Source organism: Ceratotherium simum, chromosome 25 (assembly GCF_057802395.1).
Source record: "Ceratotherium simum simum isolate JZ-2026a chromosome 25, ASM5780239v1, whole genome shotgun sequence".
In the NCBI taxonomy this organism is placed as follows: domain Eukaryota; kingdom Metazoa; phylum Chordata; class Mammalia; order Perissodactyla; family Rhinocerotidae; genus Ceratotherium; species Ceratotherium simum.
In genome coordinates, this window is record NC_141924.1 from 46,498,281 (window position 1) to 46,525,584 (window position 27,304).

A 27,304-nucleotide genomic window follows, 5' to 3' on the forward strand; every position below is an offset into this window, starting at 1 on the left:
AGTGGGACAGAGTAGAGAGCCCAGACATGAGTCCATGCATATACGGTCAACTAATTCTTGACAAGAACACACAATGGGGAAAGGATAGTCTCTTCAATAGATGGTATTGCGAAAATTGAATATCCACATGAAAAGAATAAAACTGGATCCCTATCTTACACCACTCACAAAATTAACTCAAAATGGATCAAAGACTTAAATGTAAGACCTGGAACCATAAAACTCCTAGAAGAAAACACAGAGAAAAAGCTCCTTGACATTGGTCTTGGCAATGATTTCTGGGATAACACATCAAGAGCATAGGCAACAAAAGCTAAAATAAACCAATGGGACTACATTAAAGTAAAGAGCTTCTGTACAGCAAAAGAAACAATCAATAAATTGAAAAGGCAACCTACAGAATGGGAGAAAATATTTGCAAACCATGTATCTGATAAGGATTAATATCCAAAATATATAAAGAACTCATACAACTCAAAGCAAAAAACAAATAATCCAATTAAAAAATGGGCAAAGGACCTGAACAGACATTTTTCCAAAGAAGACATACAAATGGCTAACAGGTATATGAAAAGGTGCTCAACATCATTAATCATCAGGGAAATGCAAATCAAAACCACAATGAGATATCATCTCATACCTGTTAGGATGGCTATTATCAAAAAGACAAGAGATAAACAAATGCTAGCAAGGAAGTGAAGAAAAGAGAACACTTATACACCATTGGTGGGAATGTAAACTGGTACAGCCATGATGGAAAACAGCATAGAGGTTTCTCAAAAAATTAAAATTAGAACTACCGTATGATCTAGCAATCCTGTCCTAGATACATACCCAAAGAAATTGAAATCAGGGCCGGCCCCGTGGCTTAGCGGTTAAGTGCGCGCACTCTGCTACTGGCGGCCTGGGTTCGGATCCCAGGCACGCACCGACTCACCGCTTCTCCGGCCATGCTGAGGCCGCGTCCCACATACAGCAACTAGAAGGATGTGCAACTATGACATACAACTATCTACTGGGGCTTTGGGGCAAAAAAGGAGGAGGATTGGCAATAGATGTTAGCTCAGAGCCGGTCTTCCTCAGCAAAAAGAGGAGGATTGGCATGGATGTTAGCTCAGGGCTGATCTTCCTCACAGAAAAAAAAAAAAAAAAAAAGGACATTAAAAAAAAAAAGAAATTCAAATCAGTATCTCACAGTGATATCTGTACACTCATGTTCATTTCAGCATTGGTTCACAATACCTAAGACATGGAAATAATCTAAATGTTCTTCAATGGATGAATGGGTAAAGAAAATGTGTAGTTGATATATATATAATGGAATATTATTCAACCATTTAAAGAGAAGGAAATTCTGCCATTTGTGACAGCATGGATTAACCTGCAGGGCATTATGCTAAATGGAATAAGCCAGACAAAGAAAGACAAATACTATGGTATCACTTACATGTGAAATCTAAAAAACCAGCCATTACATAGAAACAAAGAATAAAATGGTGGTTGCCTAGGGCTGGGGGAAGGAGGAAATGGGGTGATAAGGTCAAAGGGTACAAATTTTCAGTTAGAAGAAGAAGTTCTGAGGATCCAATGTGCAGCATGGTGACTATAGTTAATAACATGGTATTGTGTACTTGGAAGTTGCTGAGAGTAGATCTTAGCCATTCTCACCACAAAAAAAAAAAAAAAGAGTTACCTATGTGAGGTGATGGATGTGTTAATTATCTTGATACCCTTGGTAATCATTGCACAATGTATATGTATATGAAATCATCAAGTTGTACACTTTTAATATATATAATTATATTTGTCAATTATTCCTTAATAAAGTTTTTTAAAAAAAGATACATGTCTAGAGACAGGTAAGCCAGTATCCTTTACAATGGTGGTCCTGAACTTCGTGGCACAGTTTGTTCATTATTCACAATTGGCAAGCCTTTGTACCAAAATGTGGAGAGGGTAAAATAATAATCATTGTATTTTCATTCTTTCCTACTGTTTTGATTCTTAATCTTTTTGAATAAATTTGAAATTGCCCTGGGATAGTTGTTATTTGTGTGTAAAAGCACATCTATAACATATTTCATCAAAATAATATTTTCCTGATATTATTCATGCTGAAGTAAAATTGGTATTTACAAATAGTCTTTTAGAATTGGTGGTGGGAGGGAAATAATTACAGACATGTCTCCAAACTCATCTCAAGCTCTCCTAACAAATTATTTTCTGCATTACATTTTAACAATCAATACAGTTGAATGAACTAAATCTGCACCCAACAAAATCTAGCCAAAAAGTCTCATATATAAAAACTAATATATACTTTAAATACTTATTTAATGCTGTAAATAAATGTTAATATATATTTTAAATATGGTTCTACACTTCCACTTATTTTTATAAAACATCAAAAACACCCTTTTTTAGCCCATGCAATGATCAGTGACTTGAAAAGATATTTTCTAAGACAATTTGTATCTTTACATATTATAGCATAAATATTAATAATCATCAAGACAGTCATTTCCTGAATGCAAAAGTAAATATCCAAATTACTACACCAAAGAATTCTGATGAATCATTATCTAACCTCTAGTTATAAATAGAAATATCTTGTTTTCAGAAAAAATATCAGCAATATTTTTTAAAATTTAAAACATTATTAAACTAATAAAGTATGTAAAAATCCCAATAAATGCAATTCAATCTACACCAAAGATGGCTACTAAGTGTTAAACACTGAGATGTACATGCTTATGTTAAAATTAGAACTAATGGCTAGAGATAAAAGGAAAAACCCTAATCTAGCTAACAATGGTAAAAAGGCCATAGTGTACCTTGTTTCTATGTCTAGTCATTGGTCCAAAATCTTTGCCCTTCAATGTCTAGTCTTTAGAACTTCATTTGTTATGCATATTATTCAGGAAACACGCTTAATTCCACAAATCTCCCTTAAACGATGTTTATAAAATACATATCACGTCACTGCCTATACTCATTTGCATCAGCCAATCAAAATAAGTAAGTATGTAAGGGGCATTGGTGAAAAATAATTTGTCACTATATAGTCAGATCTCTTATTAATAATAATAATAAAAACTGATATTTACATAACACCATTTGTACAGCAATTTCATATTGAGTTTCCAAACATTTATTCATTAATACTTCCAATATTTCTATGCATTTGGCAAACATTTGTCTCCATTTTACTGATTTATAAAGCAAAGCCCTAATTCACAAAAGGACATGAAGCTAGTGACTCCATGTTTTCTAACTCACGGTCCATTTCTATCTGCCAGGAAGAAGAGGAGGACATAACACATCTAGCATGGAATAGTTTGGCTACCCCAGGATAGTGAAGTATCCGATTGGCACTTGGGTCTTATCTATTCCCACCTTTTTATATGCGATCCAGTCAAACACTCTGTCAATATCTGTTGCCTGTAGCACTTCCTGTGATACTGGATGGGAACTGGCCAAGCCGTCAAGCAGCATCACTTCATGGAGAACATCCGTCAGAAACCTCTGTTTTTCCTGCAATACGGTAGACAGGGCAAGGTGATTCATGGTTGTGACAGAATGCGTGTGACAACTTGAACAGAATGTGTGTTACTTAATCGATAATGCTCATCAGCCTACACAGGAAGACAACTCTAAAGAGAACCCAGTAAATAAAATGCCCCTTAAGTTACTCTAAAATGAAGGTGGTTGATTTGAGCACAACATGAAACAAAATCAATGGGCTACAATGGGCCCTAAATAGGTAAAAACAGTGGACTCTGCGCTTTAATAGTGGTTAAAGCAAATTTGGACAGTGGGCACATAAATGAAACTGAGTTAGCTTGTTCGTGTATTCTGCAGAGTCAAGGTTACAATTCCACTCCCTAATTACCTTTTTAGTTAAGTTCAATATAAGAATACTAAGTAAATTTCAGGGTTCCAATTTTGCTATTTATACCATTTATTTCTACTACCATTTGAACAGCTTCTTCTCTCTCTCCCTGACCCTCCCTCCTCCTCTCTCTCTCACTCTTACCCTCTCTCTCTCTCACTTATTCTCTCTCTAACATACACACACACATTTAATTTCTGAAAGAATTTCAGGAGACCACAACAAATAATAAAAAGCATTATTGACATCAAACTGTAATATCTATTTTACAGATATCTGTGCATGTATATGTGAATTCAGAATAACGGACATAAAGTGGAGATCAATAGGTTTTAATAATCCATTACCATAAAGTTGTGAAAACAGACAAAATCATGAGACTTCTATTCTATGCATTGTTGAGACATCAGTATTTGCTCAAATAGAAGCTGATTTGCTGTGTTAGAAATAAACTGTGTACTTCTCTGTTGCTTTTGTTTTCAAAAGCTGCATTAAGGAAACAGCTTGGATTTGTTAACACAAATGCTGGCAGCTCTTCGTCTTCCTGGCCTCTTGCCTTCACCAAGGGAGGAGGGAAAGAAAAAAGAAGCTGCAAGAGATACAAAGGGCTAAATAGCCCCCAGATAGTTGGGGCCTGAGGAGTATCATTATAGAGATTAAAGACGGCAACGCTGCAATTGCTCCAGCTAATTCTGAACTCGTTCCTGGAGCCCCCTAGTTTTGAGCCAGCAGATAAACAGCATGTTATTTCTGAGCGAGTTGTAATTTCAAGCTGAGAGAACAGCAATCTTGGATTTTAAAAAATGGAAATGGAGAATAAATATGCTAAGAAAAGAATAGTTAACTGGGCATATACGTGTGTGTTACTTTAAATCTGGCTTTTAAGAAACATTTTTGTTCATCACCATTTGCTCAATGATTTAGTATGTTTAACTGATAATTTAATTAATCAGCCCTCCAACTATATACTCTAAGGTTTATTTTCTAATAGCTTATTTTTATAGTCTGTGGACTATAAATCTAATTTCTTCAGTCCTCTTTTGGTCTAAGAGTTTCATATCAACGTCTATGTTCCATTAAACAGCATGAGGTAGCAATGACTGAAGGCGAGGTGACTGAGTCTCAGAAGGCTGCTCCAGATCCTTCGAGGCCATGAAGAGAAGTTCAAACTTAAAATGAATTAAGTGAGAAATATGACATAAATTAATACTGTATTTCTTCTCAAATTAAGTTCCTAATTCAAGACAAATTAAGGATAGTGGAGTTGAACCTTGTGATTCAAGATTTTAAGAATAAAAAGATTGGCATTTACATTGCTCATTTTAAGTTCACTAAAAAGCAAAGAGATCAGACAAATGGCCTAGATTTAGAGAATAAGAGAAAATCATGTATTTCCAAAATACAAATTTAATGTTACTTTTAAGCGGGTATGCAATCATGTTACTCATTCCATTTTAAAATGCACATTAAAACTATTTGATATTGGAATTAATGGGAGGAATCATGAAATTTATAATTATACTTCAACTTGACAATGAACACTTATATTTATAAGAAGTACCAACTGAAGATGTGATTTCCATTCTGAAGATAAAATACATTCAACTCTTCAAATACTGATTGCCTGCTCCATTACGTCACTTAACATCTGACCAAAAATCACAGTGTAAAAGGAACTTAAAATAATGCTCTATTTGAATCCTAATTTTTAATATTTAGCAACAATAAATATATATTGATCAATATTAAAATTTAGAAAACATATCTTGATTTGCTAGAGATGTGATTTTTTAAATGGAATAAGGTAAATGGCTATGTAATTATAAAAATGAAATCTAAGGTAAATTTCAAAAATGATACTTTCATGTTTAGGGAAATATAAGTTCTACATGATATACTGCTTCCTGTTTCTAGAGAAAAACAAAAACAAACCTTTGCTAGTCAGTAGAATTTCATGAAGCAGTGTTTAAATTTAGTAGTGTTAGGTCATTATAATGCCAAAGATTCATCTTCTACATCGTTGGAAAGAATGATATTGTGTAATTGAGAAAAAAGGCATTAGAATAGATTATGAGAGAGAGGAGAGAAAAAACCCTGGCAGAAGAGCACTCACAAAGCTCAGAAGAGAGAATATCTTAAATTGAGGAGAAAAAATTCTAGCCAGAGGCAAATAACAAAACTACAGAGAGTTTCCAGGAGAGAAGGTGCTAATTTTTATAAAGACCTGTGTCTCATAAAATAAGAAATAATCTTATCTTGTCAGTCCCTGGCTGGGGCCCTCCTCTTCTCCTCCCCCTCCACAACAACAACAGTAATAATAACAGCAAAAATTACTAAGTCCTGATTAATTGCCTACTGTTGACCTGAGACTATGAAAGTTTAAAAATAAAGTTAAAGAAATCCTGGCTTTAATGTGAGATAAAAGATAAAACTAAACAGTTGGCCACAGTGGACAAAATAATAGTTTTCTCTTACAGACTAGAAATGCTAAAGAAACTCAGAGAAAAAAATACTATAAAATAGAATTATTTATGGAAAGTTTAGTGGAAGAGGCAGAACTTGACCTGATCCTTAAAGGACTTTAAAGCTGTGTGTGTTTGTGTGTGCAGGCAGGGAACAATACCTTTATGATGCACATTCAACAATTAGTTTTTATTCTAGTTCCTATTTTAAGGACACCATGATAAACCATTCTACTACTTTCAAAAGGCAGCACAATAACGTAAAATGGAGAACTTTAAAATCTATTTAAATAAGTTCAATGTCAACAGTAACAATAAATCCCACCACTCTCATATAGACACTTCTTGGAGTTGCTGCATACGTACCTACATTTAAACAGTTCCAATTATATTGACTATATCATTTCCTATTGAAGTATTTTCAAAAAAATATATTACATTTGAATTTTTGGAGAATAGTGCAAAGGACTTTCAGAAAAGAAAAGAAAAAGTGTGAGTAAAACACGTAGAGCTGAGAATAACACATGGAAAAGAAGAAAATGTCCATTATATTACTCTTTCATTTATCTAACCAACATGTATTATATCCCTACTTTATGCCAAATATTATGCTGTGTTTGGGAAAGAAATATGTGACTACAATATAGCTCCTATCCTTAAAGAACTCAAAAGTGGAAGAGAAAGTGTAGGAGAAAGACAGATAAACAGCTAACTGGATTATGACATGATGGATGTTATAAAACCCAGAGGATGGGCCGGCCCAGTGGCTTAGCGGTTAAGTGCACGCGCTCCGCTATTGGTGGCCTGGGTTCGGATCCCGGGCATGTACTGACGCACCGCTTCTCCAGCCATGCTGAGGCCACGTCCCACGTACAGCAACTAGAAGGACGTGCAACTATGACATACAACTATCTACTGGGGCTTTTGGAGGATTAGCATGGATGTTAGCTCAGGACTGATCCTCCTCACAAAAAAAAAAAACAAAAAAAAAAAAACAGAGGATGAAATGACTAATTAGTTCAGAAAAGGCTTCTCAGAGGAAGTGACATTAAAAGGGGGTTGTGGAAGGAGGAAGTGTTGCTCAGATGACTGGGGAAGCAGTTAAAAAGGGCAAATCCAACCAGAGGAAATGTGAAAAAAAGCTATTCTGTTTTAATCCTCAGTTATCAGGTTGAAGAGTTTGGTCTTAACAAAGAGGCAGCAACAGGCATAATGACATAATAACAGTGGCATCTTAGGAAAATGACCTGTTCTGTGGTACAGGGGGCTGATGTAGGCAGAGACGGGAGACAAGAAGCGGCTGCTGCACTACGAGGGGTGTGGTGATGATGCTTTAGAACAAGGTGCTGCTGAAGGACTGTTGGATCTGAGCGATAAGTTTGAATGAAAAATCAGCCAACACTGATGCCTTAATGCCTTGGTCCCCTTGGTGGATGATGGAGAGGAAGTACTAAGAGCCAACTACATGGCTTTTAGACTTGATGGAATTTTTTTAAAAGGTGGGGGTCATTTTTTGACAGAAATGGAGAAGTGAAAAAGTTTGGTTTGAAGGGCAAGCTAAAAGATCAGTATTAGACATGTTGCAAGGAATGTGACCGTGAATATCCAAAAAGCAACATGCTACAGGCAACTGACAGTAAAAGCCCGGCTCTAAGGTAAGGGGCAAGTGCTAAACAACTTTTGGCAATAAATAGTAATTTGTATAAAAATATAAATGAAGTCTCAGAAAGAATCCACTCTTCTTTTATTATTTCTTTCAACATTAGCTTTTCATATCTTGGTATTTAGTAATACACATAAAGGGAGTTATTAAGAATTCTGATCACAGCATTAGATACACCTGAGAAATTATATTCCTTGATGTCTCACGATGGCTTCTGCTGAACATGTCGGGTCTGAAAGGTTAACAGTGAATATGCCTGGTCTAGCCATAGTCAGGGTGATGAGCTGGAGAACAGGAAGTACCCTTGAAAGCTAGGGCTGTCAGCAAGTTCCTGTAGGAAAGCTGACTAATTTTAGTGAAGAGCAATACCAGGCAGACACTTTGACTCTGTCATCAGAAAAGAAGGAAAAAAATCAGAAAATAATCTGAATCAAGATCAAAGAAAGTCAGATACATCAAACCAGACAAAGAAGATGAGAGCCAAGCCTGAACCAATTCAAATAGTGGTGAGGTGCTCATAGGCATGAAAAAAGTAGAACAAACATTCTCAGGGCAGATGTGGGTCACATCAGAGCAGCCACAAGAACTCAATTTTCTAGAGGATGGATCTGAACATAAATGGCTCTTTTGTATTCCCAGGAGAAGAGATAGGCACACTGCTGCAAAGTTGATGAAATAGTCTAGACTGGAAGAAAAATATCTGCCATTCACTAGTGGTATGACCTTGAGCAAGTTACTCAGTCTTTTTAGACCTCAGCATCCTCATTTGTAAACATATGTGGTTGTGAAGATTAAATAAGAGAATTTGTTCTACATATATTTATTGAGCACCTGCTATACCCCAGATGGTATGCCTGGTTCTGGGGATAAAGAGATACAAGGACATGGATCCGACCTTCAAAGATTTTATAGTAGTAGAAGGAGAGACAAAGATGAAAACAAATATTAAAACACCACCTGCTATATTAAAAATGGAAGTAGGTTCAGGATATAGTGTGACTACACAGAGAAGGCTGTGATCTGTTCTGCCTGGGAGAAGGCAGGAAAAGCTGAATGGATAGTCTGAGTTGAATCTTTAAGGATGATATGTGTTTTCTAGGAGGATGCAGCAGAAAGGGGCATTTTGGACAGAAGGAAATATCTGCGAAAAGTCAAGGAGATTTGAAACAGCATGGCCTGTTTGGGGACTACAGAGTTTTGTGTGGCAGAAGGCAGGGAGTGTAATGGGGTCAATGACTAGTGATTAGCACAGAGGGAGAGGCCAGATCAAAATCATTAAGGATCCTCAATGCCAAGTTCAGAAGCTAGAATTAAGAAGTGACATCACCAGATCTACATTTAGAGAGAAAACTATAAATAAATAGTGGAAAGTGGACTAGAGGGAGGAGCAAATGGAAACAAAAATAGGACAATATTGCATAATTACATACAAATAGCACACAATATAGGCTTTATCTTTGTGATCACAAAATATTGTACCAAATATTTCTCTAAACTTTAGTTCAATTTTGTGATGATCAATGGTCATAAACAAAGTATTTACTTTAAAATTCCAAAATGTATGAATTAAATGTAGATTTAGACATAACTACAGACTCAGACATAAATACAGATATGCATGTAGATACATATATAGACAGCCAAATAGACACAAATATTTCCTTTTGCAATATTTTCATTTGATTATTTAAAGCAATGTCTTATTCAAGTTTTTAACGTTCACAATACCTTGTTGGATATAGATAAAGGCACTTTTCTCATCACTAGAGTCAAATCAATGACAATGATGACAATTACTTGAACAATGCAATCTAATCCACAAGTTTACTGATTACTTACTTCGTATACGCGATGCCCTGTGTTAGAGGCTGGGAAAACAAACACAACTGGGGTGCAACCCCTGCCCCCAGAAGCTCCTGTTACGATAGGGAGATAGATACATGCACGATTCATTAATGCTATTGACGGCTGAAGTACTAGTAGCATAAACAGAATACTACGGGAGTAGAGAATAGAGGGACAGGGAGGAGTAAAAATACTCCCGTGTCTATGCCCATGTTGGTTCAACCTCTATGGATCCATCATAAAAAGAAATAAGATATAATATGTCACTTATGTTCTCCCTCTCTGGACATCTATACTACCATGAGATGAAGACTTTTACGGTTTCATAAGTTAAACAAAATCCCATGTGAGTCATCACTAAGCGGAACCCCTTGCTTACATGAGAACAAGGGATGTGGGTACACAGAGCATTGCATGGTTTGGCTTTTTCACTCCTGTTCGTCACGACTTAGTCAAATCCTGACACAGGTTAAAGCAGAGGAATACGGTCAAGAATTCAAAGAGGAAAAGCAAACATATTGGGGAAAAATATTCATCAGGGTTTCTTTACGTGATATGGTGTCTCTGCAAAACTTTGCAACTATCATCTTTTGTAAACATATAACACAATGCCATATTTGTAAAAATTAGAAATTATTTAGACTCCAAGTTTCCTAAAATATCATAAGAATTTTACTCTATCACTTTATATTGTCATCCTACTTTTTATAAAGTCCTGAAATGTCCAAAAGTATTTTAGCTTTACTCAGTTGAAAGTTAGCTAGATTTATTTGTGAAATATATCATTTACTGATTAGTTAACATTTTATAGACAGCTAAATCATACTGATAGATGAGATAAAACCAAGGAGCTAGTGAAAATAAATGTTGCTTCCATATAGCAACATACTTTAAAAGTTACCATTTCAAAATCTCATGTTTAAAATACACATGTCCAAGATATTAATAATCATTTTCACATGTAGCTTCTTAAAGCAGTCCATTTATACTGTTAAAGCAGTCCAAACTTGTGCAAACACATATATATGGTAGGCACAGAAGAGTAATTTTAAAAATAATCACCATTAGTGCCTATAATGAACCAAGCACTATACTGTTCTGAAAATTTTACCTCTGTGTTTGTTTCCATAACCTTTTACAGAAAGTGGTACATGAACACAATAATCCAGGCAGATCTCTACTGATGTAACACATTATTCTGTGATTTTACACAAGCTTCACAATAAGTAACTGAAATATGTTCTATATACTCTTATTTCCTTTAACTACCAATCACATTTCATCCACTGCGAAGCCACAAATGTTCTAAGATGACTTATCAATGCATAAATGAAAATAGCAATTACATTTCTATAAGAATATCTTAGATGACTTTAGAACCCTCCCATAACCCCAAATAACTAAGTCCCTGCACAGGTTTTCATGAACTGCCACACTCTCGACATGACTAACACAAAGAGAGTGGGTTAAATGCATGTCTCTTCAATGACTACATCCTTTGGCTACCTTATTTTTTGTTTGTAACATCCAAGCTGAATGTGTCTTCTCTTATATTATCCAAGATGTGACAGCTAAGGGAAAATGCTAAGATGGAACACAAAATATACTGCATTATATACAACCAAATTCCGAACCTTCTGCAGAATTACGCAAGAGCCTTAAAGATATAGTGATATTGCTATGGCAGAAGCTACCATCAGTCACTCACATTTTCATTAATTATAATAATCTTGGGTCTTACAGAATGATCATGAATGTGCTTCAAATAATGTCAATCACAGTAATAATTATGAACAGATTGTCTAATTACATAGCTCATTCTGATTCTAGCAGCCCAAAAAAATCACCGAACAATCACCATATGCTATGTGCTTTCATATAACCCTCTTAAAATGTTCATATCATTTAGTTTCTCTTCATTTTTTAGGATTTCTTAACACCTTTCCTCCGTTTTCCTTCAAACACATCCAATTTAGGTTCATATATTTTTAATCTCAATATCCTTTTTAATTCAATGAATGAGTTTCTAATATAGATATAGAAACAGTTATAATCTTTAATAAATGATCAGTTGACCAGGAGTTCATAATTTTTTGTTAACTTTCGGCCAGACTTTTATTACTGAACACCACACAGATGCTATACTTTGGGTTAAATGCTGAGAAATGATGGTGAAATCAACAGTCAGTAACCCAAGGAAGCATACTGTTTAGTGGGGAGATTTACTTCCTGTCCTTTGCTAGTTAATGCGAACCCATTCCCACTCTTCTGCATGTCACTATGTGATCCTCTCCACAGATTTTAAGCTTCTGAGAGTTAATAACTTCTTCATCTTTTCAATAATCCTGTCTCTACTTTGGCAGTAAGAATCTTTTCCTCTATGTCTATGCTTAATGTTTTTGACAAGCTAGTAAGACATTTCAATGAAATCAAATTTGCCAATCTTTTATGATACTTACACACTTGTTTCTCACACCCACCACAAGGAGTCTCTAATATTTTGCAGACACATTAATAATAATAATCAAGGTACTATAATGTTCGACTGGTAAAACGTAATTCAGAGAATTTTTAAATGCATACTGACTAATCATCTTAAACAGATTCAATCTTCATGTACATTCTAATGGAAACTTTCTTATACTATTCAGGTCTGGAAGAATTCCAGGGATAAGCTAATCAACTCCCAGCAGGTATTTATTAACGTGGTTACCAAGTGGCTAATTCATTTTGCTATTTTAATTTGTGAAATAAATAAAAATTCACATGACCTTAATTCTGTAACAAAATTCTTATTAACCTGATGAATGAAATTTATTAAATAACACATTTTTTGTACTTTAATTTCAATATTTAGTGATATAAATGGTCAGTTCATCAAAGAAACCTAGCCTGATAAAACTTTACACTTGTTGCCAGATCACAGAAGTCTGTACATGAAAATAAAAACATTATTTTTTTTTTAATTTGAAAGATTTAAGGATCCATAACAAACAGCTCCAGAGCACAGAGTGCTTATGGCCCAAAGGGTTAACCAATTCAGAAAGGAAGTTCCATGTTTATTCCCAGACCCTATATATTATTGTATCTCAAAGTAAGCAACTATAATATTCATAAATTGATTGTAAAATTAGTAAAGAAAATCTTCACTATTCCGAATGCAAAATCTGGACTAGCAATCCATTTATAAAATGCAAAAATATTGAAATATTAGCATACAGAATCACTCAGAAATGGAATAGGTGTACTCAATAGTATTATGTGAAGGCAATTTCTTTGGTCTTGCTAATTTTTAATATGTGATTCACAATATACTCCACTGGAAAACAATTTTTGGACGCTAAAGGTGATAAAATTATACTTAAGTATCTAATAGTAACAATAATCTTGGTAACAACAATAGTAAGAATAAAAACTTCTTTGATTTCTAACTAGCCTGTGACAAAACAGCACAGGTATTTCCTACATATTTTGAAGATGGAGAAACGAGATCACACGGCTAACAAGAGTCAGAGAGTCAAAAATGTAACCCACGGGATAGGCAGAAAAAAAGAAATTGAACTTCATTTTAGGAAACTGTAAAGTAACATTAACCTGACAAAAATCATCTAACTGAATTGGTAAAACGTATCTGTGAGATCCGAGGGCACCGCTGCTTCACACTCACTGTGTGCTCCCCATCTCTAAGAGGAACTAGCAGAAAATGGGCATCAGATAAATGCTTGTTAAATAATGAAAAATGAATGAGTCAATATAGACTAATTCCTGGAAAATTTTGTCAGTTAGGGTCCAAAAAGCGCCAGCAAAATGCTTAGCAACAAATAGAAATATATTATTTTGTTGTGAGAAGCCAAATTATTTTCAGGCCTGGGAAGTGATATGACTTGTCAGCTCTCAAAAGAAGCCAAAGATTCCAAGAAAAGCTCCTTATTGTCTTAAAAGCAAGGCAAAAAACTTTGTTCTGAGAGTTTCTGTTTTTAATTAGTCATCTTCAATAACGCATTGTCTTTCAAGTCCCTCAAATTGGACAATCCTGTGGATAGTTAGGAAGAGAATGTAATTAATGCCAAGTTTTGCTCTGAAGGAGCAATCGACCTAAATTTATCTTTAATCACACAACTTGGGAAATGAATAAAATTTAGATGAAAATATCCCACCATACCACCACCAACACCACTACGACCAGAAATCTTCTCTTTAAAGTACTTATCTTCCAATCAAAGCTGTGAAGCTTAGAGAAAGAATAGGACTCAAAAGTAGAATTTAACCAAGCAGAAAGTTACTCAAAATCTAAATGAAGAGAAATAGCTATTGTAACTAGGTAATCTGATTAAATATTAGAGAACATGTTTGAGCCACACAGTATAAAAATAATAATATGCAGCTAAATGTTCTTATTGTTGCATCATTTGGCTAATCCTCTGGGACTTATTGCTCTAAATTTTATTTTCCAAATATATCTATGAATATAAACAGTCAGACTGAGGTTACGGATCTGTGTTTTGAGCTACTCCGTAAACAAAGCAACTTCTGACAGAGGCATGGTTGGTCAACTGAGAGCCAACACAATCCTAAATTCACCCACAGAGACTAACTCAAGACAAAACACACTGCACATAAGAGACTCACAGGTCGCAGTTCCACACTAATGCCATGAAGTTTATTCCACAGAAATTGCAAAACAAATGCCTCATTTTAGGTGCTTGATATTTCTTTGAATGATTTAATAAGCGAAGGAATGGGCCGGCCCCGTGGCTTAGCGGTTGAGTGCTCGCGCTCCGATGCTGGCGGCCTGGGTTCGGATCCCGGGCTCGCACCGACACGCCGCTTCTCCGGCCATGCTGGGGCCGCGTCCCACATACAGCAACTAGAGGGATGTGCAGCTACGACATACAACTGTCTACTGGGGCTTTGGGGCAAAAATAAAAATAAATAAAATTTAAAAAAAAAATAAGCGAAGGAATGAAATGTATCACTGACTGGAATGGCAAAAAAAAAATGGCAGCAAGCCATCAAACTCGCTTATACAAGATTACTGAGCTAGTATACTGTTAACAGCACTCAGGAAAGGCATCGCTGAACTATAAATAAAATCTGGAGAATGGAAAATAAAATGATTAAAGGAATTAATTGGACCCAGGTGTATTTCAAGTAGGTTCCTAGAGAAAAGAAAGCATTCCCACATATCTTAGTTTTTAAAGACAAATATGACACAAATATAACAAAAGATGACATTCCAATCATTAGAAAGAATTTTATTTCCTCAATCCCAGGGAGAGATGGAAGGCTAAAGACATAAATAGTTTCAAAAGGGGCTTACTTAAGTTTGTCGATGGTAGATCCACAGAGAGAATTCAGCTCAGTGTCAAACATGCTCTACACAGAACCATCTTTCAGATTCCTGGTTGAGGAGGGCTGCCTGTGTGGTGGACTGCACAGTGGTCTAGCCATCACCACGCTCTTCAGACTCTTCAGGAAATGATAACAGAGGTGCGTACTCTCCAGATACCCAGCAGGATGTCCACCTCAATTTCACAGAGAATTAATATATGGAAAGTGTTTAATGGTACACAGTAAATGCTGTGTGTCTTTATTATTACAAGGGTGACTGGAGTAATTGAGGCAAAATCTTCATCAACCTCAAATTATCTTATTGCTCGATTTTTTTTTTGCTTTCTCTTCACAAGAAGCTCTTTTATGGGCCGGCCGGTGGTGCAAGCAGTTAAGTGGGCGCGCTCCGCTGCGGTGGCCCGGGGTTCACCGGTTCAGATCCGGGCGTGCACCGACGCCCCGCTTTTCAAGCCATGCTGTGGCGGTGTCCCATGTAAAGTGGAGGAAGATGGGCATGGATGTTAGCCCAGGGCCAGTCTTCCTCAGCAAAAAAGAGGAGGTTTGGCAGATGTTAGCTCAGTGCCGATCTTCCTCACACACACACAAAACAGAAGAAGCTCTTTTGCATTTTTTGATTTGTGTCAATTGAACTTACTACTTTCATTTCTGACATCCTTGTCTAGTAACATCTGAACGTTGTTAAAGTAACCTTGATGAAAAGGAAAAAAAAAGTCCCATAAAGTGTTATGGACTGAGACAGTCACTGCTTGCTTAGAAATGAGTTGTGTTCTAACGTCTTTTAAAACATACAGCTGCCTGGTTAAGGATGATTAATAACTAGAAAATTAATGAATCATTCTTTGGTTGCCCTCTTAGTGCCCAGCTTTCATTTTTGGTTGTGTTTGTGTTAGAGGCTTTGCAAAGCAAATTCTTTTTAACATATCTGGGAAAATGCTGAATAATATCAGATGTTGAACAATTCATATATTATAGAAAGATAAACATTTTTCCAAGGGTGATAAAAGGGACAGATTAAATAGTGGTATCATCTGCTATTGCAAATAATATATATTTGAGGACAATGATGTCTAACAGAACATTTCATCATTTTCATGTAAATTTTTGGCATTATCAGTTTTTTGGCTTATCAAGTGATGTCTGACAATTTTTAGCAACTTGGAATGTTTTGCTTACAAACTGTTCTTGCTTGAAAGGGGAATGAATGGGTTAATTTTCCCTGCAATATTTCTAGATATGAAAAAGGATGGCCCTGCATTAGTTAGGCTCCCAGTTCAGTAAGAGTTTTCTTCATAGAAAGTGTCTAAGTCTGTCAATTTATGGGTTGCTTTTGAAATTCCTAAGGAAGTGTAGAAAGACCTTGACACCCTGCAAACCTGAACACGGTCTTTGGAAGAAATACTTTATTCCAAAGGGAATACTCATTTATCTTTTATCTCTAAGTTTAAAATATAGAAAACCTGAAACAGTGTCTTTCTGAACAAAATGACTTTGCTTGAAAAAAATCATCCTTTAAGAACATACATGAAATTTCAATTTGCAGCTTTGTTTTACATTTTAAAAATTCATATAGGAAAAAATGTGAAGTAATGACTAAGAAAACCTCCCAGATACATCCCCGAATACGTAGAGATATATGTGAACACACATGAATAGTTATGAATTATGTTTTTTTCCTTTCCTCACTAAAGCTATTTTACTTAATAAGAGCTGTCTTCCTGAAGCAGTAAATGAAGCATATTTGCATGTTCTGAGACTTAACACACGGTGATAACACACCTTGATAACAGGATCTTCAAAGCTTCCATTTTGGGAACAACTGTGAAGGCAAAGTCTTGATTCTTACAAAAGGACTACAGGTGTAAACAAAACAAAAGTATGAATGTATTATCTATTCTTCAGTTGTAGTTTTATCTTCAAAAATGTATTTGTAACATACAACTTCTAAATCAGTTAATGTACTTCAACAAATAAACGATCGCCCGGCCTTATTCACTCTTCTTTCTAATAGATGCCCTTAACAGAGCTACTAGCACGTCATCAAGATATTTTGTAAAAAGCACAGAATTAGTCTTAAACTGAGAGGTGCACACAGTTTGTTCCTGCCTTAGCCGCAGTGCGGGCTGTGGTGACGTGTTCGTCTAACACCTGCAGCTCCTGTCTGCACTGCTATTCCTCGCCAGCATTTCTTAGCACGTCTTCGCTCACCATCGGTTAGAATCCCAACCTCTGGGCTGCTTCTGCACACCGCGTCCTCTCTGGACTATCCTCCTCCGCACGCTCTCTGAGGGTGGTCTCAGCCCCGCGAGTGGGCCGCGCACACGAGACCCCTCCCCGTGCGCTCACAGCGCAGCAGGGGCGCGCGGCGCCCCTCCGTGCGGCGCGTGGGCTGCGGGTCTCCCCGCGGCTCTGACTGGGTCTGTGTGCTTGCCTGGTCTCTGGTACAGGCCTGCTGTCCACCCATGCCCGAGACTGCTCTGACCACGAATGCTAAGGAAAAAGCAACCTTTCTCCCAGAGCGAGGGCCACCGCTCCTCAGTTCCTCTCCAATTAGAAAAAAAAAACTGTTTTTCTCTTCTTTAAAAAAAAGTGTATTTTCAGCAGAAAGAGAAATTTGCTTGCAGAGGGGAGAGGAGGGCAGACTGAAGGAAAACACAAAGAAGAGGTCCATTTGAAGACTGTGACCCCCCAAGAGACAGAGGCAGCTGCTCCTTCCGCTTTCCTGCTCGTCTTTCAAGGTAAATGTCACTTTTAAGCTACTGAACAGTATCAAAAAGACCACAGACCCTTGGGACTAGCCATAAGAAGCCTTTAAATTTTTCACATTCAGTATGTATCAGTCATTTGAGAGTAAAATCTCATCGACCAGTTGAAAACAATTGGATCACCTTCTAATTTACTGACTTCTCAGGAGTTAGAATATTATACGTGGATTTTGATCATAATAGACAAACAACTATATGGTAAACCATGAGTATATATGTACATTTATTTGATATTCACCATTTATAAGGTAAGATTCTAAAATGAATATTTAATTCTCAAATGGTCTATCTCTAACCTCATAACTCTTTTGGGCAAAAATATATTTTGATATCAATGAATTATAGGCAATAGTAGCAATATACCAAGTATTGTTGAAACGTGTTAACTAACTTTGAAAAGTACATGAAAATGGGCCACGCGTGGCGTAGGGTTAAATTCATGCACTCTGCTTCAGTGGCCTGGGGTTAGCAGGTTCGGAACCCCGGGCGAGGGCCTACACACCACTTGTCAAGACATGCTGTGGCTGCGTCCCATATAAAGGAGAGGAAGATGGGCATGGACGTTAGCCCAGGGCCAGTCTTCCTCGGGAAAACGAGGAGAATTGGCAACAGATGTTAGCTCAGGGCTAATCTTCCTCAAAAAACAAAAGTATGTGGAAGTATTTTCCCTACAGACATTAAATCAAGGATGGATATAAGAAATGAACAAGTGAACAAGTAAAATATTGACCAAAATCAAGATTTTTTTTTTCTCTCTCCTTTTCTGTTTCCCCCTCTCTGAATAATAGAGGGTTTTTTATTATTGTTTAGGGTGATTAAGCAGTACATCTTTGCATTTAAACTGGGAAAAACATTGAACTCAATAAACTCTATATCTATTTCAGTTCACTAATGATATTCTCAACTCCTTTTTGAATAAAAATAAAATAATTTAAAAAGTAAAGATAATTTTATTGCAATGCCTGTCAAATTTAGCAGGCAATTTTTGTTGGAGCACATTAAAATGATACTGAGTCTCATGGCAGAATTCATTTTTATTATTTTAGTCCTTCCCATGACATAGATGATTGAGAACATTTATCAAAGTTTTGGGCAATACACTTTCAGATATCCTAAGTATTCAGCATAATGAAGTTTTAGTTGCATGATTCTCCATTAATAGTTATCTTTATGCCCAGGTATGTGTCCTCATAAAAATTTAGAGAGAATTCCCAGTCTGCATACTTTATCAGTGTGTAAAGTTATTTCTGTGTGAAGCACCACAGCACCCCAATTCACTTAATAAAAGAACAGACACTCATGTTTAATAATTCTCATTCGAATAGCATGTCCTTACAATGCTACATTCAGGAAACTAAAGGACACACCTACAATATAGATACAAATTATAATGAAGACCTGTGCAATATGCACAAGAAATGTGATTTTGCCTACATCAGCACCAGGTTTGTAAAATAAGGAGTTCTTCATAGTAACATTTTACTATGCATCCTTTTCCTATATTAAAACTCTTTTATCATAGACTTTTAATTATTTAAATTAAAATAATTAAGAACTGTTGAAGAATAGTAACTATGTTGCATATGTCTTTCCTTTTCTCCCTTTTTTTTTTGGTTAGATTGGCCCTGAGCTAGCATCTGTGCCCATCTTCCTCTATTTTGTATGTGGGACGCCACCACAGCATGGCTTGTTGAGTAGTGAGTAGGTCCGTGCCAGGATCCAAACCTGCAAACCCCCGGCCACCAAAGCAGAACGCGCCAAACTTAACCACTGCACCACCGGGCCAACCCCCCTTTTCTCCCTTTTGAGGACACAGTAAAATTCACTATAACTGCCATCAGTAGCATACTGTAACTTGATCCGTCTAATAATGTTGTCACTAACAGCCAACTCTGATCAAATACCATCAAGCAGAAGGACTACTCACCCTGTGAATGTGTCCTTAGCCCTGAGCTGAAGTTGCTTCTGATGGTCTCATACACTTCTGTTTGATGAATGAAACATTATGTAAGGCTCCTGATCCTACAGAATAGTCTACATTGCCAGTATAGATAAGAATTGATTTGGTGAGATTGAGTCTACTTACAAGATTACTGAAATTATTTTGTAACCTATACATAATTGTTATAAATCTAGGTGTCAAAATAGATCCCTGGGGTTGGAAATGTTAAGGCATCTATACATAAAATCAGTGCATCTCTCTAATGGAGCATTCATTTTCCAGGTCCACATGTTTGTATAGTGGTTCACACATTTCAAAGACCTTGCAAATTATTTTATCTTCAGAAAAATTACATGAGGTTGCTAAGTCAGTATAATTGCCCCATTTTTCAAATGATCAGGATGAGTCAGAGAAGTGAAATGCCTTTCCTAGAATCTGAATTTCTTCTTTCCATCCATTCGCCTGACCTTACATCATACTACCTGTAAAGTCCATGTCTATAAAATGGTAAACTTGATTAGTTTGCTGGGGAACAAAACCACCACAATAATTTTTATTCCATGTTGTGTTCCTAATGTAAAAACCGATTACTTCTGTGTCAGCAACTGGCTCTGAAAACACACACATACACCTGCCCTCAGATTTCACAGACAGGTAAGCAGACCAAGCACACTGGCCTAAGGCAGAACAAGAGCGTCCTGAACTACACTACGTAATTCTGGCTTCTTTATTGCTATTTCACCAAAGGTAGATTGCCATAGTAATCTCTCTAGCGTTGAAATTGTATTTCAGTGCTTGAGCCTTGTGTCTAAAAATGATAAAAGAACTTTTTTTGAGATTAGAGGCAAAAGAGGTTAGCTTCCTGAATTTCTTTACTCCTGACACGAGCCTGACTTCTGGATTTTCTGTTTCAGGCAGAGCTTCAGTGAAGCCCAGGCTGGCACTCCTAGTGGGCGTCTGTGCACATCACAGTAGAGTGAATTACTGCTGACACAGCCGCCACTCTTGTTCTTTCTAGTGTCTCTTTCACTTTTGCTGATGCCATTACGAAAAATAGTGCTGGCACAGCTTTAAAGTCACTTAATACTCTCTCTTATTTATGGGGCTAACTTAGTCTTAAAATTTTGTTTGCAAAGAAGATATTAATAATATATGGAGGAACAATTTGTTGGGAGTTTCCTCTTATAGGTTTTATGAATTTAGTATATTGAGGTACTCTACAAACTAAGTAAAGAAAGCTACTAAAAAGCAAAAGCAATCAAAGTTCAAACAGTCTTTATATAGTCTTTACAATCTGAACATACAGAGACGTCATGTTGAGCCCTCCCCACCATTGCCTAATTGACTGTGCTGGAGTGTAGTCTTACAGTCTGTAGTTGAACGGGGTGGACCTTCTGTGTCATTGATCTTATGCCATCATTAATTCCCATTTCTTAATCATAAAATATGGATTTTTAAGAAATAAAATCTAATATCTTACCACCCCATGGTTTCTGTACTTCCAGTTTGTGGTCTGTGTCCTCTTAAGGACAAAGTCTCACATGTGTTATTTACACTCTGTGCTCATTTTCAATACTTCTTAAAAATGTCCTCCAGAAGGCCTACATCTGTAACTTAACTGATGAAAATGATGAAGGAATATAAAAAATTATTCAAAGAGAAAATCCCGCATAAGGACATTGAAACTTAGGATATATTGCCACACTAACACCATCAAAAGCTGTCAGCTCTCAACCTAGGTATAATTCTGTTGATTACTTTTTAATCCAAGATGTATTTTTCATAATGATGAATAGAAAGGATTTTATCATAGATAACTAAATGAGCTAAAAAAAAGAAAGGCTTACCTACATGAGTAACATGTCATTTGTAGTAAGGACATCTTTTAATATTGAGACATAATGAAATTATAAATCAGTAATAATCCACAGCATAATGAAAATTAAACGAAAATTTTAAACAAAGTTGGTTGAAAGTCATCTAAAAACCAAAAGGTATTTTTGGAAATGTTTCAATATCCTTAAACATTTTAGTTTTAAAATTCCACACTTGTTAAAGAGTACTTTAAATAATTGATATTGCACGGTATTGGTGATTTTTCCTCAAAGTCCTTAAAGGCATTTTTAATTAATTTCAATGCCATGATAAAACAGTTCAAGTGAAATTTTTAGAATTGTATCATATATACATATATACCTAGATACAGAAGGCTAAGTAAAATTATCCCATACATTGTGCAAATGAACCATGCTGCCTTTATAAAACATAGACAAAACTGCATAAACATAATTAAAACATATTGATATGGTATTATTATTGTAACATTTCTTCTGTGAGATCTGTAAGATGACATTTTTTACCCAGCAGGAGTTGGTTGAATTTATAGTAGAGAAGTTACATCATGACTTAGAGACATCTTCGTATTTCACCTTCGTTTAAATACCCTTCAAATCATACTTATAATCATGACAGATAATTAGATAATCACTTATTATTAGTAATTTAAACATCAAAAAAGAGCAGTGTAAAATAAATATATTCGATTACCTATGCTATATCACAGGTGAAATTTGAGCTTCTAAGTTGGTAAATGTTGGAACTTTGCAACTTTTACATAGTACCACTTAAAGTAAATTTAAAATTTTTTCTAAAACAAGACATACTCTGGGCTCCATTCAATAATAACAGTCACTTATTGATTAATGGAAGCTTATGTAAAATGAAAAACTTATATTAAAAGACATATAAAAGTCACGCCCTCCCTCTACTTTTTCTTCTAGGATGCTTTAGAACATCACTGCTTAAGGGACAACAAATCCTAATATGGGTATAATGTGCATCCCTCTCCATAAAGTTAATGACAACAGCATTTCAAAAGAACCATTTTGAATCTATTTCAAAACCATTTATCATTTAAATTTTGGTTACTTTTTCTTTATTGGGCATCTAGTTGTTTTTATGCATTAGTTGGTGTTTTCACTCGCATCTGATGATAATACAAGCCCAAGATAACACCAGACCAACCTTTTACTGGGAGTTCCAAACAATTAAAAGTGACGTACCATGTTCCAGCCAGGGTAGAGGTAGTCTGTACCAACAAATTCAAAGTAGTGAGCAAAACCTTCCTTCAGCCACACGTCTTCCCACCACACAGGAGTCACGAGGTCACCAAACCACTGCAGTGACAAAATGGGCATCACATGAAACCAAATCTATCCCATAATTATTTTACCTAAAGTTAAACGTATTAAACTATGATTATCATAACTGGAATTCATTCTCCAATTGATTTTGTGATTTTAAAATGTGTTGTGGCAAGACTATTGATTTATTTGACTACTTGGGTGACACTAGTTTTTTATGAATGCGTTCAAGGAAGAACAAAAATAAAATGATCAAGGAATACAAAAAGAATATTTAACCTGGAGCAGAAAGGACTCAGGAGAAAAAAAACTGATGACAGCTATCTTCAAATATCTGAAGGCCTAGTATGCAGAAGAGGAAAAGGCTTGTGTCTTGTGGCCCTACAAGGAAGAAATCAGGACTAACAGATGGAGATTTGGGTTGGTGGATGTCTGCAGGAGACCCCCTAACAGACTGAGAGGGAAAATACTGCCTCAAGAGGTAACAAGTGACTCAGCACAGGAAGTACCGAAGCGTCTCCTTCTAGTACCAGAGGCAATTCAGAGAAGACATCAGAAGATTAAGGGAACTAAGGGCTTTTAAGATGCTCCACACCTGACTCTCCATGACTCTATGATAATGAGAATCTCTAAGATCCCTTCTTGAAAAATAATGTAATTTTTAATTGATGTTTTGATTAGATCATGATGCATTACTCTGAAATCCTTGTTTATTCAGCAAAAGATTAAAAGAATTCTTTTTTTATTAAAAAAAATGTATGCCAAAAGCTATCCTAAAGACTTCGTATTCAATGATGAAAATTCAGATAATGTACCTTCTCATGCAGCTGACACTGTATTGTGGAGGCAGGAGATGAGGTGAGATAGAAAATAAAAAATAAATAGGCAAATTAACAATGCAATTTCAGACCCTAATACAGTGTGATAAGAATGAGGAGGGGCCGCTTTACATTGTAAAAGCAAAGATGTTCTCTCCAAGCAGGTGACATTTGAGCTCAGTCTTGAATGATAGGAAGAAGCCAGCCATGAGAAAGTCTTGGACAAGACAGTTCCGGGCATCTATAGTAACCCTGGTGGGAAGCCCCTGAGTGGGACCGAGCTATCTAAGAAACGGGAGGAAAAGGCAGACAAGCATCAGGCCATCCACAGCTTTAGGAGCTGCAGTGCGGAGCTGGGCGACTGAGCGTTTCCATATCGAAGCATCACTTACTCGAGAGGATCTCACTGACGTACAAATAAGAGATAATCCTGAAGATGCTGATGACACAAAATAAATGATATTTAAAACATTTGTTATTCTTTATCAAAAATGCCTGTTTCTCCTTCAAATTGAAAGCCCGTCTTAAGAACCGTGACAACAAATAGGTGGGGAGAGAGGGTAATACAGTAAACAATTTGGCAATGATATTTGGCAATATCAGTTTCCAATGATAGTGGAAATTATTGTGTGTTTCTCCCAGTTTCTGGTTCTCCCTCCCAGGAAGTAGCCCAGCACTACTAAGCTCTAACAAGAAAGTAACTCAGAATATGGAACAAGTGAGATCCAGTTCTAGGAACAAGAATAACATTACCCATGCACTCTTATTTCAACAGAACTTGTTTCCAGGAATGTTCAAAAAGGAAACTGCTTTTGTCTCAAAGAATTGGAGGTTTGGATGGAAACCGTTCTCTTTAGCACTGTATAGGAGTAGTTATCTCTGCAATGGATCCCTGCAAGTCTCTTAGGTGGGAAACACATGCCCAACCTGGCCAGCAGGACAGGTGCAAACATCTCACAGGTCCACTGCAGAAGGCGGACACTTAGGTGAACGGGCGTAGGGCCTGCACCAATTTACCAAGTCAGTATTCACGCATTCGCATTTAGCAGTTCACCTTCTCTCACGGCAAGTATTTTCCACAGCAGTCTTTCTTAAGTTTTTCTAGCCTTTTAAAAAGGTTTTTGATTCATAACCAATTGAAGTTATACAGTATCACAATGAGATTTCTGGCATTTTAACTTAAAAACTATCCATTGTCACTGGTAACCAGGACAGGTATTGCTTTCTTTTAGCATGAACATTTATTTTCAGTTATTTTTTTCTCTAGAATCAAGATTCAAACAAGCACTGCAAAAATCTCTGTAATACCTTCCACTCATTGTAAAAAAAAGTGCATAAAATCAAAATGAAATTAATTTTACCTTAGCTTCACTACAAAGTTGGCTAATTTACATATGAATTTCTGAACGTGCAAGACAAAAAAATATCAATCATTTGAGAACAAAAAGTCTATGGCTGAGTTAGTGAAAGACTTCCTAAGTGTCTGTGTGATGGGAGAAGGGGAATAACAAATTGATTTCAGCAAAAGCAAATCTTGACACATACACAAAACTCAGCTGTATCTTGCAGCAATGCAATAAATCATTGCCATCACTGTACTTACCATATATACACACCAATAATCACAAGAAAATAAAGCAAGGTTGACAAGCCATATTGACTGGCTTAGGTCTCCAAAGAGACTGCTGGGTGCCATCTCACTCCTCAACTAAATGAATGACAGTTGCTTATTCAATATGATCAGTGTGTTTGCTTTTGTTTGGGCTGTCATCTGAGAAAGATGACATATCTTCCAGAAAGAACTATACAGTGCTCTCTATATAATTAAAACTTAATTGGGAGGATAATAATCTAGCCCCTAATCTAAGTATCTGAAATCATTCTACATTTTCAATAGTTTGCAATTATACTTACACCTGATCTTTTTCTCATACCTGGTGACATATCTCATGAACAATGACCATGGTGACATCCAGCAAATAAGAAATAGATGAAACACTGGGATCCAGCAGTATTCTTTGTTCCACAAAAATACTTAGTCCCCAGTTCTCCATAGCAGCATACGGATGCTTAGGCACAGCTAAAAGATCTAGAAATAGAATAAAATAATTCCAAAGGCTTTAACAGACATACCAGATCCTAAATTCATATCCTAAAAGAGTCCAGAAATCCTAATTATAAGGAATACTTTCTCTTTCTTAGTAAATTTCTTTGCTAAATTAAACTACCTGCCATTTCTCCAGGACAGGAGAAATACAGGCTATCACTGTAAACAATGGCCACATCCATTCATCACCATTCATTTTCAGACCCAATGCTGTAGGAGGCTGAAAGTATCAGCACCATTATTGATGGGCCCATCCTAACAAGTTTCAGAAAGTCAAGAAAACCAAATGCAGCAGGAATCTATGCAGTCAAGAGGCATTGTACCTTCTAATGAAAATAGATTCAGTTCAACGCAGTAAATACTATACTCTTACTTTTACCTCAGTATTTCTCAAGAGAAAACATCTTATATCTGTTTAAAAATATGACATGTCATTTTTCTAATTGCTTAAATTCTCATTGATTTTTTGAGTTCTGTTAAAAATAAAATGTTACATGTAAATATAGCTTATAGAGAAAATTATAATAGTGGAGGTAGTGCCAAAAGGACTATGGAGGGAACTGGCAGGCTTCGGTTCTGGTCCCACCTCCACCATTAACTAGATATATATGACATTGGTAAATCACTTAATTTCTTGAGACCACAATTCCCTCACCTATAAAATAAGTTTATTTGCCTTCATTATCTCTAAAATCCCTTCCACCTTCAAAAATCTATGATTAGATGACTCTAAGATTTGTGCCTCTTTTAAAAGGTCATAGAAGTATCAACAACTTCTGGTTAGGGTAACACAGTCTGTTCATGCTTCGATGCTCTCCCTCTGCCCCAAACACATAGTGATGATACATAAAACAACAAAAGGGAAAACTAAAAAAATATCTCCAGGTTTGAAAATAAACCTCTCCATGGCTCAGAAATGGTACAGAAATGCAAAGTGGTGATTGCATGTGAAGCCACATGCCTGCTGGGTTCTGGCTCCACAGGCACTGGCAGCTGGGAACTGGCTCCAGCAAAACCCGCCAGAGCCAAAGGGACCTAAGCCAAGCCAACTGCCTGATGCCAGGGCTGGTGGCAAGGCCTGCCTGCTCGTGAGAAGGGCTAGAATAGCTGTGCTCATTGCTTTCTGGGAAAGCTAGCAATGGCAGACTAGGGATTCGAACCCAGGCAGCCTGGCTCCAGTGCCTTGCTCTTAATCACAATGACCTAACGTTTATAGTCTCTGACCAGAAGTTCCACTTCCTAATATAATTCCTGGAATAACTTCCTAGCGTGCCAAAAAAAAAACATGGTATAAGAATGTTTACTGCAGTATTGTTTG

The 27,304-nt window shown here is 36.4% G+C and overlaps 1 protein-coding gene across 1 annotated transcript in view; it reads right to left on the minus strand.

The window, feature by feature from the left end:
- Positions 1–27,304, minus strand: part of TRHDE (thyrotropin releasing hormone degrading enzyme) — a 345,581-nt gene that overhangs the window by 132,673 nt on the left and 185,604 nt on the right. The window contains exons 4-6 of the mRNA XM_004417871.3: positions 25,814–25,968; positions 22,981–23,094; positions 3,397–3,534 (exon numbers count right to left, since the gene is read on the minus strand). Coding sequence (XP_004417928.2) covers positions 3,397–3,534; positions 22,981–23,094; positions 25,814–25,968 — 407 coding nt within the window. The remainder of the gene's footprint in view (positions 1–3,396; positions 3,535–22,980; positions 23,095–25,813; positions 25,969–27,304) is intronic.